The 19,526-nt window shown below is 31.1% G+C and overlaps 1 protein-coding gene and 2 pseudogenes across 1 annotated transcript; 2 read left to right on the top strand and 1 right to left on the bottom strand.

Annotated features, from left to right (window-relative positions):
- Positions 1-258: 258 nt before the first annotated feature.
- Positions 259-4,281, top strand: LOC115237347 (protein sevenless-like). The gene is made up of 4 exons (XM_029810342.1): positions 259-1,743; positions 2,340-2,557; positions 2,843-3,316; positions 3,536-4,281. The coding sequence occupies exons 1-4, from the start codon at positions 726-728 to the stop codon at positions 3,881-3,883; spliced, it is 2,058 nt and encodes a 685-aa protein (XP_029666202.1). The 5' UTR covers positions 259-725; the 3' UTR covers positions 3,884-4,281.
- A 141-nt stretch (positions 4,282-4,422) lies between these two features.
- Positions 4,423-6,361, top strand: LOC115237306 (annotated as a pseudogene).
- A 143-nt stretch (positions 6,362-6,504) lies between these two features.
- LOC115237333 lies at positions 6,505-18,678 on the bottom strand (annotated as a pseudogene).
- Between the last annotated feature and the right edge of the window lie 848 nt (positions 18,679-19,526).

Genomic DNA, 19,526 nt, shown 5'->3' with positions numbered 1-19,526 from the left:
TCCGCATCCGGGCTTTTATTGGCATTTCCTTCTTGGGTTTATTGATTTCATCATTTGAGCCTTGTGTATTTAAATTTTCATTGTTATAAATGAACAATATTTTCATTAAAGATTTGTATTGATTTGTAATTTTTCAATAATTTCATATGGCTTTGTAATTAAGATCAAAAGTTATAAAAACATAATAAATTAACACAACTTTAATTATAAAAATTTTAAATATTCACTATATATAAACGTTTTTTCGGTTTTTGTTATAATAATGTTCTATAATAAGTAAAATAATGCATATATTTTTTAGAAGATTATATTCAACAAATTATACTAAGGATCGTAAACCTCAGATAATACAATCGGATCTTGATGGAAATAACGCTCGAATCATTCAGAATAATTTATCTATTATATGTCCCTCTTCACCCTCCTTACTCGATATGTCAAATCTTGTTGACATGAAAATTAATGACATGAATTCTAAGAATACGCTAATTTATTGGCTATGGTATGATGTCTTGATTGTGACAGACATTAACGTTTCTATGTGCAATTTGATTTTACAAAACGAAAAATCAACTATTCTCAAATAATATATTTCAAATCTTTAGCGATTGACAAGACAAACATTTACATTTTATTTAACAATCATTATATATATATCTTAAAAAAAGTATGCACTTCTCGAGAGCATAGACGCATTCAAATACATCCAAAAGAATTATCTTTTAATGTCTTTCCACAGTAATAGTCATTTTTACGCTTTCGGTAAATCTTTGCAATCGTATCCTCCGACGAGATGTTTGATACCTGACAAAAGAATTTACAACGTAGAAAAACCGACGTACACAGTAACGACGAACAGCATCATCGTAAATCTTCCGGAGCCGGTCCTTAAGAATGGATGCAAAAAGCACAACTTACCTACCACTCTATATACCATCTACATAAACTATTGTTTGAACAATAAACTTAACAAGTTCGATAATTTCACCATGCAACCGTACAAGCGATATTGCGAGATTCAGAATTTAATGCCGCTTACAGAATACAAGTTATTGCTAGTAATAAGCAATTTTTACACTGATCAGTTATCGATGGACCCGTTATTCCGTTCGGAAGTGATACTAAGAACTAAACCGAGCAAACTCGACGCACCGGAAAATGTGACAGTTCAGGCTCTTACGCCTACTATAGCGGCAGTTTATTGGATGCCATCCAAAAATCTAAACTGCGTTCCCGTGATCTACGAAGTATACTGGGCGTTCATTATCAATAGTACGCGACAAATAAACGAGTTACCTATCAATAAGACCGAACATAAGGTAGGCAGCAAATTTTTCACGATAATCGAACCGTTGATACCAGGACAGAAATATAGGGTATTCGTACGTATATATCCAGCCAACTTCAGCGATCATTATAATGACAGTTTGAGCAAAACCTTGTACATGTATTCGGAACCAAACAATATAACTTTAAGCGAGGTTAGCATAAACGGTATGAATATCTCGTGGATTCCTAGCGTTAATATGGTTCATTACTTATTGGAATATAAAAATGTTGAGATGCAAGAGTGGCAAATTAAAAACAACTTTGAACCAAATAATGGGGGAAAAGTAATGTACTATATAAAAAACTTACTACCAGGAACTATATACGAGTTTCGTTTGATATTGAAATACCCCAAGTACGAGAAAGATTTTATATGGCCGTCTGATAAAAGATTTACTTTTTCAACACTGACAAGTAAGCCAATGAAGATATTATAACATTATATACTTATTTTAAATATAAAAATATTTACAAAATTTAAAAACTTAGTAATTTTTAATAGTAAAGTTATAAATAGAAGTAAGTTTTTAAATAAAATGAAGATATTAAGAGTATATTTTTGTGTAACAAAGGTGATATTTCGAGCACTTCTGAAATGTCGATTATGCAATATTACCTATCATTCACCGTAAGCTTTGTCGCTATAGTTACTGTAATCTGCATCTGCTACTTTTACTACTGTAAATATATTTGATACGCATCTAGTTCTTTAATTGCAGAAAGAGAGAGATTATATCTAATGCATTATAGTATTAGGTGTACAACTTTGCTTCCGCAGTATTTAAATTATCCAGTTGCTGACAATACTTCTCCGAATAATGGCAATTACATTATTTAATAAAGTTTATTGACGGTAATAAAAATTTGTATTTTGTTTTATTCCAAAAACGGACAGAACTTTCCGGTAGTCTTAATATAAATTTTCTAAAAAAAATAATTTACTTGTTAAAAAAGCAATGTAAATTTTGCAATGCATATTATTAGATAAGCATATTGTAATTTTATAACAGTGTACCGACAACGCAAAGAAAGTAACGAGCAAATTTTGCCTCCTGTAATGACCGACATCGAATTAGCGATTCTACATGAGATACCTAACGGTAACGTTCAATTCAATACGTTATACAGTCCTATGTTGCAATATAATTCGGATGAATATGTACTGACCAAAATCAAACGTGATGAAATCAGATTAGAAAAACTTTTAGGCAGCGGCCAATTCGGGAAGGTAAAAACTAATTTTTGCGATATTATACGCTAATTTCTAGATCTACAGAAATTAAAACAAATACGCATTTCTCGAAAAACAATTACACGAATAACATTTTATAAGAGATTAGTAATGCAAAACAGATAACTAATGTAAAATTTTTGTGAAATAACATACACATGCACTCTACCATGTATTTTTCGTTATTATTTAATACAAAATAAAATATATAATGTCACTTAACATTAAACTATATATTTTTTAATGAAGTATAAATTTAAATTAATTTTAAATATTTCGCAGGTGTTTCGAAGAACAATAAAGAATTTAGAAAGACTGGGCATAGAGATACCCGCTGCTATAAAAATGCTTCGAAAAGATGCTTCCTCGCAAGAGAAAGAGAAGTTTTTAGAAGAGGCCAGGCTTATGAATCACTTCCGACACAAACATGTGCTAAGATTGCTTGCCGTCTGCTTAGACAAAGATTCTCCATTAATCGTGTTGGAATTAATGGAAGTTGGTGATTTATTACAATATTTGAAAGATAGTCGAAAATTGCAACCGTCAGATTCGCACGCTCTGCATCTGCAAGATTTGTTCACTATGTGCGAAGATATCGCGCGAGGCTGTTGCTACCTGGAAAATCTGCGTTTCGTTCATAGAGATCTCGCGTGTCGAAATTGTTTAGTATCCGCGAGAGATCGCGAGAAACGTGTCATTAAAATCGGCGATTTTGGACTAGCTAGAGATGTTTACAAAGATGACTATTATCGCGTGGTAAATACAATTATCGTAAAAAAATGAAATTTTTTAGAAATGTTTATGTTCTAATAATATAGTATATTTTTATTTTGAGTAAAACGTAAAAAAGATGGATTATTTCTGTTTATACATATAAAGCAAGAGATAAATAAACGTTTTTCGTTCTAATACAAATGCCCTTAAAATGGACAACATAAACCAGACGATTAACTTCGCTAAAATCACTTGTTTTAGAAAGGACAAGGTCTTCTTCCTGTTTGCTGGATGGCACCGGAATCTTTGGTGCTCGGAATATTTACTTCCCAGAGCGATGTTTGGTCATTCGGGGTTGTGATGTGGGAAATTACATCGTTGGGTGAGCATCCTTACACTGGCAAGGTTAATCAGGAAGTGATAGATTATGTCCGCGCTGGAGGCAAATTGCCGATGCCTCTCAATTGTCCACCGACTTTGTACGAGTTGATACTGCATTGCTGGAGTTCAGCAAATGATAGACCAAACTTCAAACTTTGTCTCAAAAATATTATAACTTTAAGAAATAACATAGAAAATACCTTACTGAATCCAATAGATATTATCTAGTTGATAAAATTAAATTAATTAATGACGTTACTTTCCAAATTATCAAATAAAATGCTCAAACGTAGAAAAAATAATTTAAAATAACAAATATTCTGCTGTTTTCAAGTTTTATCTTAATATTAGATTAGTAGATAAAGATAAGAAAGATATTCCTCAATCTTACTTTGCGAAAAATTTTGATAATTAAAAATCACAACATGTATTCTTACAACTTTAAACAACATGATGCTGATGTTAGCACTTTCGAGTAACCGAAACAAAACTTAATTGTTCTAATTACTATAATTATTGGTAGATTCCTATAGTAGTTTTGGTCTATTTTATAGTATATTAGCACTTTGTTTATTTCTATATTTTTTCTTGCTTGAATGCTTAAACAAAATATACATTTTAAAAAATTTTCTGGTATCTTTTATTCTCTTTCCTGTTATTTCATTCAAAAAAAAAATCAAGGTAGGTTCGATACTGGCGAAGCTGATTTGTGTACACTCAAATATTTGGCGGAAAATGCGAAATTTAAAACAACAGCCTTCGAGCAAATGAATGAAGTAGGAGGTACATTATTTTAAAAGGAACAAACCGGCTTCAATTAAAATGACTTACCGATTCATTTTAGCATGCACCAGAATCTAAAGTTTACTTTTACTCTGTATAAAAAGAATGATTTTTTTGCATTGTATAAAAGAATTACTTATATTGTGTAATTTAAATGAGAAATTCTTTTATCAATAATTTACTAAATATTTTAATATAGAGACTAACATATTTTGTTTCTGTATATAATTATTCACAAATAGTAAAACAGAAATTAAAAAAAAAAATTTAGTTTAATAAAAGCGAGAAATTATTTTTTTTTATATTCTGAAATGACTCTTTTGCTGATAAATGTGAAAGTAGAGTGTTTCTTCTCTTTCTTTTTAGAACCAATTTATCTGCAAAAATTATGAAATCTCCAGATTATATCATAATAGAAGCGCAGAAATTTTATTGCATGAGTCATCAGGAAATGTTAAAATATTTGAGAGATTATGCCCAGCACTTGGATATGTCGATATATTTACGTAATTATATTTTAATATCGAAAAGGATAGAAAAAAGTTGGTTGTTTATTTAGAAATTAATGAATTTTTTTTAGTTTGATACAAGAATTGTACACATTCAACTTGAACTACCCGAATATAGCAATAGAGAAAAGAAATCAATGAAAATGAAAAAATTAAAGATAAACGAAACAGAATTCCACGCCGGCCGGTACTTGGCCCAAAGGCCAAAAACAACGGTAATTTTGAAGAGCTATAACTTTGCGAAAAAAAATCGTAGCGACATCGCTTTTTTTTCAAATTGGAGTGGAAAATTTGAACTTTATGACGATGTAAACGGTGACCCTGAAAAAACTTTTTTCGTCCGTGCATTCCGTCAAACTTTGCAATTTTCAAGTTTTTAGTATACCAAACATACCCTTAGATTTCAGGGGTTACAGACGTAGGGGTGCATCGCATGAAAAAAATGGAGGTATATTCTTAAAGTAAAGACTTCAAGCTTCATTTTGAAAAAAAATCATTCGTTTACGATAATTTTTCGCGAAGTGATCGGCAGTCAAAATTGGTCAATTATCGGCAAATATTTTCTATGACATAATTTTTTTAAGCAGTGTATATATCCAGTATTAATAGTTTTCCGGGTTTAATACTGAACGATCACGCATATTGAAAATCTGATGTGAGTTCGTCGGAAAAAAAATTAGTGTTAGGTGCAGCTGGTATACATATAGGGATCGAGTTATCCGATTATGTTGTTTGCGTATACTTAAGCCATAATCATGATAGGTGAGTGAATACAAATATTATTCAAAAATAACTTAAACCTTTCAATATAATACAACTTTAAATACAGAATTAGACAAAAAGACAGTTTAAGATTTATTTGATATATTCTCTTTTCTTGCAGATTAACAAATCCTTTACCATCGAATATGATACAAGTAGCTGGTGTCAAAAGTATACATGAAACTACATTTTGTCTTAGAGACGGAACCACTGTCAATGATATTAACACTTTTCTTTTTTGTACTGGATATAAATACAGTTTGTTTTTTTTTAACTAGAATTGTGGTATACGAATTAACAATAATTATGTAACGCTGTTTTACAAACATCTCATTAACATTAAGCATCCTTCGAAGTGCATTGTTAGTATACCAACAATTGTTATGCCATTCTCCATGTTTCATATGCAGGTATGACAATTTATCTATCATAACTATCTAAGACAACAAGATGAGTAATTTTATACACAACTATCCATACAATACAGAATATTGCAACAACATTGCTACAATGTATTGTATGAGTTTGTAATTATCATTGTGCAATAATAATAGACACCATTTAAGTCATAAATTATGCAATTATAATGCTTGAGCTAGAGATAATATATAATATTTTTATATTACGTTTTACAAATTTTCGATATTTTTATATATGTATAATTATTTATATGAGAGATTGTTATTTTAATAATATTCTTTCTTTATCTCATTTAATAAATGTTCTCTTATAAATATTTACAACTATATTATTTAATTTTAGCTTTAAGTTACAATAATACACAATAAATTATAATATTTATAAAATAATAATATTTATAAAATTAAAATATTTGCAAAAACACGATTTGTTTTAATAATTGTGTTGTGATTATTCAATTTCATTAAATTGTTCATACTTGTACGAGCAATAAATGTTTTCTCAAGGGAATAAAATATTTTAGAAAATTTTTAAAAATGTATATTTTGTTTAAGCATTCCAGTAAAAAAAATATGGAAATATAAAACAGGATACTAATATAATATGACATAGACGTTATTTTTAAAACTGTTCCAGTAATCTAACGATAATTATAATAATTAGAACCATTATGCTTCGTTTCGCTTATTCGAAAGTACTAGCATAGCATCACCTTGTTTACAGATGCAAGAACAAGTGTCGTGATTGTTAATCATCAAAATTTCTCGCAAAGTAAGATTAAAAAATGTCTCTTATATTTATCGACAAATCTAACATTAAAATTAAACTTTAAAAGGGCATATTAGTTATTTAACGAATATTAGTCATTTAAAATTATTTTTCCTACGTTTGAGCTTTTCATTAAATTATTTGAAAAATAACGTCATTAATCAATTTAATTTTATCGGCTAGATAATATCCACTGGGCTTAGTAAAGTATCTTCTATATTACATCTTAGAGCTATAATATTTTCGAGACAAAGTTTGAAGTTCGGTCTATCTTTTGTTGCACTCCAGCAGCACAGCATCAATTCGTACAAAGTCGGTGAACAATTAAGAGGCATCGGTAATTTGCCTCTAGCGCGTACATAATCTATTACTTCCAGATTAGTCCTGCCAATGTAGGGATGCTCACCCAACGATGTAATTTCCCACATTAGAACCCCGAATGACCAAACGTCGCTCTGGGAAGTAAATATTCCGAGCATCAAAGATTCCGGTGCCATCCAGCAAACAGGAAGAAGACCTTGTTCTTTCTAAAACAAGTGATTTTAGCGAGTTAATCGTCTTTCAAAAGCATTTATATTAGAACGAAAAACGTTTATTTATCTCTTGCTTTATATGTATAAACAGAAATAATCCTTCTTTCTTAAGTTTTACTCAAAGTAAAAATGTACTATATCATTAACAAAAAAAAAAAAAACACATAAACATTTCTAAAAAAATTTTATTTTTTTACGATACTTGTATTTACCACGCGATAATAGTCATCTTTGTAAATATCTCTAGCTAGTCCAAAGTCGCCAATTTTAATGACACGGTTTTCGCGATCTCTCGCGGATACTAAGCAATTTCGACATGCGAGATCTCTATGAACGAAACGCAGATTTTCCAGGTAGCAACAGCCTCGCGCAACATCCTCGCACATAGCAAACAAATCTTGCAACCGCAGAGCGTGCGAATCTGACGGTTGCAATTTTCGACTATCTCTCAAATATTGTAATAAATCACCAATTTCCATTAATTCCAACACGATTAATGGAGAATCTTCGTTTAAGCAGACGGCCAGCAATCTTAGTACATGTTTATGTCGGAAGTGATTCATAAGACTGGCCTCTTCTAAAAACTTCTTTTTCTCTTGCGAGGAAGCATTTTTTCGAAGCATTTTTATGGCAGCGGGTATCACTATGCCGGTCTTTCTAAATTCTTTACTGTTCCTTGAAACACCTGCAAAATATTTAAAATAAAATAAAATTTAGACTCTATTAAAAAATACATAGTTTAATTCTCAGTGACGTTATATATTTTATTTTGTATTAAATAATTTAATGAAAAATATATAGTAGAGTGCATGTGTATGTTATTTTATAAAAATTTTGCGTTATTTATAATCTCTTATAAAAACTTAATCATATAATTATTTTTATCGAGAAATACGTATCTGTCTCAATTTCTGTAGATGTAGAAATTAGCGTATAACAATGAAAAAATTAGTTTTTACCTTTCCGAATGCGCCACTGCCTAAAAGTTTTCCTAATTTGATTTCCTCACGTTTAATTTTGATTAGTACATATTCTTCCGAATTATATTGCAACATAGGATTGTATAACGTATTGAATTGAATATTACCGTTCGGTATCTCATGTAGAATCGCTAATTCGATGTCAGTCATTATCGGAGGCAAAACTTGCTCGTTACTTTTTTTGCGTTGTCGATACACTGTTATAAAATTGCAATATACTTATTTAATAGTATACATTGCAAAATTTACATCGCCTTTCCAACAAGTAAATTAACTTTTCTTAGAAAATATAATACATTAAATATAATATCTCTCTTTCTGCAATTAAAGAACTAAATGCGTATCAAATATACTTACAGTAGTAAAAGTAGCAGACGCAGATTACAGTAACTATAGCGACAAAGCTTACGGTGAATGATAGGTAATATTTCATAACTGATATTCCAGGAGTGCTCGAAACGTCACCTTTATTACGCAAAATTATACTCTTAATATGTTCATTTTATTTAAAAACTTATTTCAACTTATAAATTTATTATTAAAAATTACTAAGTTTTTAACTTTTCTAAATATTTCTATATCTCAAATAAACATATAATGTTATAATATTTTCATTTGCTTACTTGTCAGTGTTGAATAAGTAAATCTTCCATCAGATGGCCATGTAAAACTTTTCTCGTATTTGGGGTATCTCAGTATCAAACGAAACTCGTATCGAATTCCTGGTAATAAGTTTTTTATATAGTACATTACTTTTTCCCCTTTATTCGGCTCAAAGTTTTTTGCGATTTGCCACTCCTGCATCTCAACATTTTTATATTTCAATACGTAATGAATTGTCAAATTAACGCTAGGAATCCACGAGATATTCATACCGTTTATGCTAACTTCGTTCAAAGTTATATTGTTTGGTTCCGAATACATGTAAAAAGTTTCGCTCAAACTGTCAGTAGGAAGTTCGCTGTAGTTGAGTGGATAAATGCGTACATATACTCTGTATTTCTGTGCTGGTATCAACGGTTCGATTATTGTGAAAAATTCGCTGTCTTTCTTATGCTTGGTTTTATTAATAAGTAAGATTTCGCTTCTTTGTTGCATACTGTTTTTCAAATTAATTAACATCCAGGATACTTCGTAGATCACGGGCACGCAGTTCATTATCTTAGGCATCCAATAAACAGCCGCTATAGTAGGCGTCAGAGCATAAACTGTCACATTTTCCGGTGCGTCGAGCTTGTCCGGTTTAGTTCCTAATATCACTTCCGAGCTAAATAACGAGTCCATTAATAACTGATTAAAATAGAAATTGCTTGTTACTATCAGTAACTTGTACTCTGTAAACGGCATTAAATTCTGAATCTTGTAATATCGCTCGTACGTCTGCATGGTGTAATTATCGAACTTGTTAAGCTCATTGTCCAAACAATAGCTTATAATATTGATGGTATATAGGGCGGTAGGTAAATTGTACTTTTTTCATCCACTCTTAGTGACCGGCTCCGGAAAATTTACAATGATGCTATTTGTCATTACCGTGTACGTCGATTCTTCTAGATTGTAAACTTTTTTGTCAGGTCTCAGACATCTCATCGGAGGGTACGATTGCAAAGATTTACCGAAAACATTAATATTACGTGTATAAGATTTTTCTATCTTTTGGATGTATTTGAATGCGTCTACACTCTCGAGATGTGCATATTTTTTTTTTTCAAAACTTATATATTATCACGTTTGTAATTTAAAATGTAAATGTTTGTTTTGTCTATCGTTAAAGAGATGAAACCATATTTATCGTGCAAAATCAAATTGCACATAGAGACGTCAAAGTCTGTCACAATCAAGAACTGAGGTAATAGCCAATAAATTAACGGCTTCATAGAATTCATGTCGTCAATTTTCATAATAATATAATCTAATATATCGATTGTGAAGGGGCATATAGATGCATATTTCTGAAAGATTCGAACGTTTTTTCCATCAAGATCCGATTGCATCATCTGAGTTACATTGTAATTATTCTTAGTGACATATATCCAATATAAAGTTCTAAAAAATAAATGCATTATTTTCTTATTAAAGAACATTATTAAAACAATAATAGAAAAAAGTTTTTATGTATAGCGAATATTTAAAATTTTTTAAATTAAATATGTGTTAATTTATTATTTTTTTTATAACTTTTGATTTTAATTATAAAGACATATGAAATTATTGAAAAATTACAAATCAGTACAAATTTATAATGAAAATATTGTTTATTTATTATAAATGGATGAAAGTTAACATACCCCATAGAGGGTAGAATAGTTAAACTGGTATACAAAATATAGGATCTTATTCTTAAAATCTTATCGTATTTGACTATGCCATTATCCCACATTGTTAAGTCGAGCTTTATTATTATAAACTCATATGTATCGAAATCGACTTCCGTCCAGTACAGATTTTTTGCTATCCAGTCGATGCAGAGATGGTATATCAAATTTTGAAGCTTAGCTATTGTTGTAATATTGTTTTTATTTATCTCCAATACCATTAGTTCTCTCTTGGTGTTCCAATAAATTTTATGTTCCGCTATGGAATACGTGGCATGTAAAATGTACTTATCCTTAACGAGATTAACGTTGATTTTTGAATCTAGATCCCATATATCGATACCGTTTTTTGTTACCATCAATAATTGCGGTATTGGATTTTCATGCGTAGTCGATACATCAATTAAATCTGTGTAAGGACCAGCACCAACTTTAGTATGCGCTCGTACTTGAAAGTAGTACGTCGTGTTAGGTTTTAGATTGTGCAACGTGCACTCCAATATTGTAGCTGAGATACTTTTGTTGTCGCAGATTTGAATCTCTTTTTGGTTCTCGATGAACCAACACTGCACTGTGTATCCTTGTATTATTTCGTCTGTAAATTCAGATTGTTTCCATCTGTAAAAAAAAATCCATCTGTAGAAAAATTGCATCTGTAAAAAAATACAATTTTAGCTCTTTTATACTTAGTAAAATTATAATACAATCTACGTTTTTATATGTATATGTCGTTAAATTTAAAGAAATATAGACTAGGAATTTACCTGAATGTCACAGAAATGTCGTCTTCTTCATTTAAGAATTCGTTATGAAACTCTACAAATGCTCTAGGAGATGTTGGTTTGCTCAAAATGCTTCCTAAAAATTTGACAATCACGGAGATCCACAACAAAATAATTTAATGTAAAAATAAAAGCAAAAAAGAAAATAGAGGTAAATTACAAAATATGGAAATTAGCACAGCAAGTATTGACTTTTAAAATAATAAAATAATATAAAAAAGTTTGCGTGTTTTAAAAATTAAAAAAGTAATTGTCAATTCAGAGCAAAAACAAATAAAAAAATTGTTGATAAAGCATTAAGCGTTTTTCGGAAGTTTCTTATTGATTAAGAAATCAAAAGTATAATAATCGCGATTGTTTAAAAAAAAAAAATAAACTAGCAAAATTAAAAAATATAATTGACTGCGTTGTATTAAATCTTGATTAATTTTACGTACAATATGTGGATTTTTCTTTCTTTTTTTGCGACAAAATGAGATTAAATTTTTCTCGTTGTTGAAAGATATTTATTTTTAGATTTGGTTTTTATTCTCTATTAAATGTAAATTATATTTACAATTTTTTTGTTGTGGACTTTTCCTTTAACGATTTATGCATTTCTTTGCAACTAAAAAAAAATCCATCTGTAGAAAAATTGCATCTGTAAAAAAATACAATTTTAGCTCTTTTATACTTAGTAAAATTATAATACAATCTACGTTTTTATATGTATATGTCGTTAAATTTAAAGAAATATAGACTAGGAATTTACCTGAATGTCACAGAAATGTCGTCTTCTTCATTTAAGAATTCGTTATGAAACTCTACAAATGCTCTAGGAGATGTTGGTTTGCTCAAAATGCTTCCTAAAAATTTGACAATCACGGAGATCCACAACAAAATAATTTAATGTAAAAATAAAAGCAAAAAAGAAAATAGAGGTAAATTACAAAATATGGAAATTAGCACAGCAAGTATTGACTTTTAAAATAATAAAATAATATAAAAAAGTTTGCGTGTTTTAAAAATTAAAAAAGTAATTGTCAATTCAGAGCAAAAACAAATAAAAAAATTGTTGATAAAGCATTAAGCGTTTTTCGGAAGTTTCTTATTGATTAAGAAATCAAAAGTATAATAATCGCGATTGTTTAAAAAAAAAAAATAAACTAGCAAAATTAAAAAATATAATTGACTGCGTTGTATTAAATCTTGATTAATTTTACGTACAATATGTGGATTTTTCTTTCTTTTTTTGCGACAAAATGAGATTAAATTTTTCTCGCTGTTGAAAGATATTTATTTTTAGATTTGGTTTTTATTCTCTATTAAATGTAAATTATATTTACAATTTTTTTGTTGTGGACTTTTCCTTTAACGATTTATGCATTTCTTTGCAACTTACCTTTATTAGGTTCTGGAATCACGGACATATTTGCAAATGGATTTTCATCAACTTTGTTTCTTATACTCGTATTATCAGGATGACTCTGGTCAGATTCGAAATTTTGTAAAATGAAATATTCGTCGTTTTCGGATACTGGAATATCCTTGATAAAATATAATAAAAGAAGTTAAGCAAGCACAGCTGGACTAAAGGCGCGACTACTTTTAATGATAAATAAAATATGCATAAATAATTAAATCTAATGCCATAAAATTTTTTGTTTGATTAATATATAAGCGTGATATTTTTCTTTATACCTCTCGTCATTATAATGTGTTTAAAAAATACAGTGTAGTTACATTTAAAAAAATTTATATTTTTATTGTTTTTCAAGACCTTTTTTAAAATTCTGTTTTTATTGTTTTTTATATGCAAGATCTTCTTGCATATCTATTATGATCCTATATTAAACAAAAAGGGTTATCGTACACAAATTGACGTAGTTGCATCAAATAGACGTCAATAAGACCGTCTGGACCATAACCATGTTATGTAAATCAATATATTGACTTAATGCTCGATGCTCGTTGATTCAGGTTTGCTATGCATATACAGCTATGTCAATTTGTGTGCGATAGTCCAAAGTCACGCAGAATAAATTAATGAGGTTTGATAAGAATTCATAACCGCTTTTCTTAGCAAATAATACATGAAAGTATAGCTCTTTTTGATTGTTGAAATAATTTTGTTTAACAATTTGTTTTTTTTTTACGGTAAGTTAGTTAACTTCTCAAAGCCAAGAGTTTGCGCCTATTGGTGTAGGCTTTTGTTTTTAAAAATTAAGTCTCGCCCACTGGAGAGTCCGCCATGATCGGCCAAGTTGACAGTTTCATTATTCGCTTGAGTTTTATCTCAAACAGATAACGCGCAAGGGTGGTCTAGCAGGCGAGCACGTAGTGTCGAATGTCGCAAATTTCAGTCGCGGATCATAGTTACATCAATAAGATAACACTCTAGTTCTTAGAAGGGCTTTTATTCGAGACTCTTCCCGTAACGCTTTTTCACTAGAGGACTTCCAAGAAAAAAAATATTATTTGATATATTTATTTGTCTCTTGCATGCGCACTGTTTAGGGAGCGTAGGCGTTTAATATTACGTGAAAGAAAAGAATCGTGGAGTCCACCGGACGTAACAGCTATATAATGGATATATGTACAATTAAAATTATATAGCGTTGTACTTAAAATAAAATAACGTCGAATTTCTGGTCAATGTATATAAGGGCGCATTTGATCTGGCGCTGATATACCGGTATACGGTCGTTGAGTCAGCTGAAAGCCCTCAATATCGGTAATGACGTAACGGTCGCGATCCAAAACCTTTTTTATTACATACGGACCTTTAAATCTAGGTATTAATTTTTTGTTGATCCCTGGCGTAGTCTCTGTATTTCGTATTTCCACGTAATCGCCGACTTTATATTCGCGCGCTGGTTTTCGTTGCAAATTGTATCTTATTTCATTTTTATGCTGCGTTTCGCTGATGTTCGCTTGAGCTTTCTCTCCCCACAAATCGAGATCGCGTTCGGAATTATCACTTAAATTAATTAAACTACGCAACGAATCATTTGAATCTCCTAGCTGCTCGACGCCAAACAATGAACGAGCAGGAGTCTCACCGGTCGCACGACAAACCGTATTATTTAAAGAATACTCGACTCGTTCCAAAGCACGGTCTCATTTACAGGGTGTCTCGCTCTATTTCGCTAACATTGGGATTATTATTCTGTTAAATCTTTCTACCTGTCCGTTTGCTCTCGGCGTGCTTACCGCAACTAAAATGTGGTCTATATTGTTAGATTTTAAATATTTCTTGAACGCGTCAGATGTGAAACAAGTTCCCCTGTCCGAAATCAAGCGTTTCGGTTTGCTATACGCGCGGAAATATTCGCAAAGATGTCTTATTGATTCCTCCGTCGTTGTTGATTTACACGGATAGAGCCGGATAAATTTAGTGAACGCGTCAATAATAACAAGCAAATGACGATAACCTTTACCGGTCTTTTCCAAAGGCCCCATGTGGTCTATATGTATAGTTGCGAAAGGCAAGTTTTCCTTCGGTATATTATGCAAATATCCTTCCGCTCTACCGCTTGGCGGAGAAAATTCAATGCACTTTAAACAATTGTTAATATATTCTCGTACTTTATCGCGCATTCGTGGGAACCAATAAACCTTTGCTATATTATTGATTACTTTATCAATTCCTACGTGACCAAGATCATCGTGACAGGTTCGAATAACATTCGCTTCCATCAAACGCGGAACATAAAATAATAATTTCTTATTCTTGTCTTTTCTATATACTAATCCATCGCGCTGCTCGTATTGTTTTACATCGCCTGTCTCTAATTCGCTGCGGATTTTAAGAATCTCTTCGTCGCGATCTTGACAGACGGATAAAGTTCTTTCGAGCGTGCTACCTTCTAACACGAGTACGCTGTGACAGCGGCTAAGAGCATCGACGTGGGCCATTGAACAATCTCATAATCATAATTTTGTAGAAAAAGAGCCCAACTCGAAATTCGAGGATTTATATCTTTTTTGCTCAACGTGAGACGGAAACTATCGCAATCGGTAATAATTCTAAACCTGCGTCCCGCGAGATATATGTGGAATCTTTTTAACGCGTATACAACAGCCAGACACTCCAACTCGAAGCTGTGATATCTCGATTCCGTCGGCGTCGTCCGCTGGCTCCAAAACGAAATTGGACGCCACGTATTATCATTTTGCTTTTGGAGCAGAATTCCGCCGAAACTGCTCGCGCTTGCGTCACAATGTAATTCCGTCTCCGCGCGCGGTGAATATATGGCTAATATTGGCTTGCTAGATAAACGCTCCTTAGAGCTAGATAGATCATCGCATCAACAACATAATTATCCGTACCGCCGCTCTCATTTCTGGCTACGACTTTAACAACAAACATATAAGGCTTTAACAACACAGCAGATTGTACAATATTAGCCAACGCAATTCGCACAGAGTCATTTGACATTTCCGCCGCCGCGGACCGATTTTGCTTCGGACATTCTCTCGCTAAATGTCTCGGCGATCCACACGAATAACAAGCCCGTTTCACCGGCGATCGCTTACACTGGGTTGCGATATGCCCCATCTCATGACACCGGAAGCACTTCGTCTGTTTTCCTCTCGTCGACGTCTCGATCCTTCCTCCGCCAGTCATCCTCGCTCCCTCCTTCCTTGGCCTGGTGTCGATTCTCCTGTGGTTCATCTGGATTTTTTCGAACGCCTTTAATAACTCCGTCCCCGATCGAAATGAGGCGCGCCTGATTTTGCAAACGTGGATCTGTTACTCCTTCAATGACGTAATCCAGCAGCTCGTCTTCCGCGATCGGTATGCGGTTCGCGAGGATTACTTTTTCGTGGTAGTAATCGCAAAACGGCTCGTCTCCTCTCCATACGCGGGACTCAAATTCTCTTCTTAACGACAGCTTCATATATATATATATATATATAAATTATATGCCTACAGTTGTTTTATTTTAATTGATACAGACTATTATCTTAAAAATGAAACATTTTTGGGAAAAATGTTCCATATAAAAGGTAGAGTTTTAAGTGGCGCATTACATAGCAATGTTAGTGTGACTTTAGATAGCATTGTTAAGGCCACAAATTAAAAATTACTTCAAAATTTCTAAATGGAGACTCCCCAAATGGAAACCCCATTTTTGATTGCATATTCTTGTAGTTTATTTAAAAGAGCTTTTCAAAACACTATAACAAAGTTCCTTTCTATTAAATATTTTCCGAGTTATGAGACTTGAGAGAGGTACAGTACCGTCAGCATTAGTATTACCCGAAAGTGATATTTACGTGACCTTAACAATGCTATTTAAAGTCACACTAACATATTGCGACATAATACGCTATTTAAAATCCTACAACTTTTATTTGAAACATTTTTCTCAAGTCTCGAAAGTAAAGCATTTTTGAAAAAAATGTTTCAAATAAAAGTTGTAGAGTTTTAAGTGGCGCATTAAGTAGCAATGTTAATGTGACTTTAAATAGCATTGTTAAGATCACGTAAAAATCATTTTTGGGTAATACTAATGCTGGTACTTTTCAAGCCTCATAACTCGGAAAATACTTAATGGAAAAAACTTTATTATAGTGTTTTGAAAAGGTCTTTAGATAAGCTACAAGAATATGCAATCAGAAAAAAGAGTTCCCATTTAAAAATTTCAAAGTGATATTTTTATGTAGCCATAACAAAGCTATTTAAAGTCACATTAACATTGCTATGTAATGCGCCACTTAAATCCCTACAATTTTTATTTGGAACATTCTTTCTGAGAATATTTTATTTTCAGGATAATCGACTGTATCACTTAAAATGAGACAACTGTATAAAGTGAAAGGCGTAGCAACAAATTGGCTGGCTGCGCATATTGTTGGTTTCTGTGACTATTGGCTTTATTGTTAGAGTTAATTGATACAACTGAAAATTCCATTACTCGATTCTGAATGAAATGAGAAAATAATGGCGATTTTCTAAATTAATAAAAACTAATTTAACACAAATTTTAGTATATTAATAAATGTAATTATAAATATTTAAAAAAATAAAGAGGTCTTAGGAATCGAAAAAAAATTATTTCAAATGTCATACGCATTAATATAGCGGAGAATAAACAGAAAATTGTATTGATGCTAAAAATACTTATTTTTAAAAAGAGCAAAGAGAAAGATACAAAGATAATACAGTCAAGTTTTAATACATCATCTTAATTGAACATAATTTTGTCCTATATAACATCCAGTTATAAACAAAATTTCCAAGATTTATACATCCCCTTTTTTTCATAACATCACACATATTCTTCTAGTGTTTTATGTCACATGGTTTTATTTTATTATTATACAGTACATATATTTTATTATTATATACAGTTTTAGTTACCCAAATGAACTATTAGCTGTAATAAAATTTAATTTTATTCAACAAAGCAATCTCTTACCTGTAAGTCTGAATTCCGACCATTTGACAAGGTATCCGCTCTCGCTAACATTAACACTTTCAATAAAACACATAATACCGTTTTTGACATAGTAATTTGGTGTTTTTTTTTTATACTTGCGCTCAATCAGCTTTCGCATAATCCTTTGCGATTCAGCTATGAATAGCGATTCTATCGATATTTTGGATAATGCCAATGTGCTAATCAAATCGATGTTTTCTTATGTATATTATTTTTTGAAATTTGTTTAATACATCAATCATGAGATTTCATCTAGCGCTGCTTTTCAAAATTGCTCTTTATAATTAATTACAATGCATCTTACATATCATCAAAATCATGAAACATTTGGTTAATAAATGCTCACTTTTTTCCCATGAAAGCCAATGATGACGCTGTTAACTGATACGTATGCATTCGGTTGTATCGAATAATAATATAAATCTTATCAATCTTCCTTTGTAGGTCCTCTTAATATAATTTAATAGAAAAGCAATCAAATGAAAAGAAACATGCGATATATAATTATTGTTCGAGAAAATTATGAACAAACAGGAAATTACTGAATTATAAGTTTTTATTTTTGTCACTATTTGTTCGCCAAGTTTTATCAGATTGTTCTATATATCTTGTTTGATTAAATACCGCGTTTTATTAAAAACTATGTGTAACAAATGTTTCTTATATATTATATTGATATATGTACTATAATGCTTTTAAGGATCCACTATTCGTGCACATCGTTCTTGACTGACTGAAACGTTTATATCATGCGATTCGAATCGAGCGACACGTAACGCGCTTGCGTATTTGTGATTGGTGACTATTATAAATCATAGTAATTGACAACGAATCCAAATAGTCGATTTAAATTAAACATTTTTATTGAACAATAATTCTTTATTTGCTGTACTCCACTTGCGATTCATTTTCTTCTGTGAAGATACTCGTCGTTACTTTAAACTTTAAAAAGAGCTACACTTTATAAGATTTGTTTAATTAGATATTATTAATACTATTAATACGTAATTAACGTTGATAAATGATATATAATTATATATATCGCAACAATAAATTTCAAAATGTGTATTTCGCGTAATTTATATATCTAATCAAATAAGAAACGTAATGAGAGAAGTCCAAAATAATAAATTATCATTTTGTTGCAATCTCTTTTTATGAGCAAAAAATAATTATTTCTGTAAAAATATTTAAAGTTAAATATATTATATGTCCGATGGTTTATTATTCGACTTATCGATGATCTAAATATGATTCAGATTGAGAATGCGCAATTAAACAATCGAATATCAGGATCGAGAAATTAACTTAACAAAGGGTTTCGTGATACATCAATTGTTTAATAGATAATCTATAATATAAAATACTTATATAATTTAATATTCCGCACATATATATATAAGTATGTAAAATATTTCGGCAGCGAATTAACAATACCTAACATGGTATTCGGCCTTGGCGGCGTAAACATTGGCGCGCGTAAACATTGTTTATGTATCACGGCCTTGTTATCATTTATACAAAGACACTTGAATAGAACTGTAGTGGGGCGAGAGGCTCAAATTCCTTTCTTACGTGTTTGCTATCATTC

Source organism: Formica exsecta, unplaced genomic scaffold (genome assembly GCF_003651465.1).
Source record: "Formica exsecta isolate Colony F162 unplaced genomic scaffold, ASM365146v1 scaffold114, whole genome shotgun sequence".
Taxonomy (NCBI): Eukaryota; Metazoa; Arthropoda; class Insecta; order Hymenoptera; family Formicidae; genus Formica; species Formica exsecta.
This window is presented reverse-complemented; position numbering and strand designations above follow the sequence as displayed.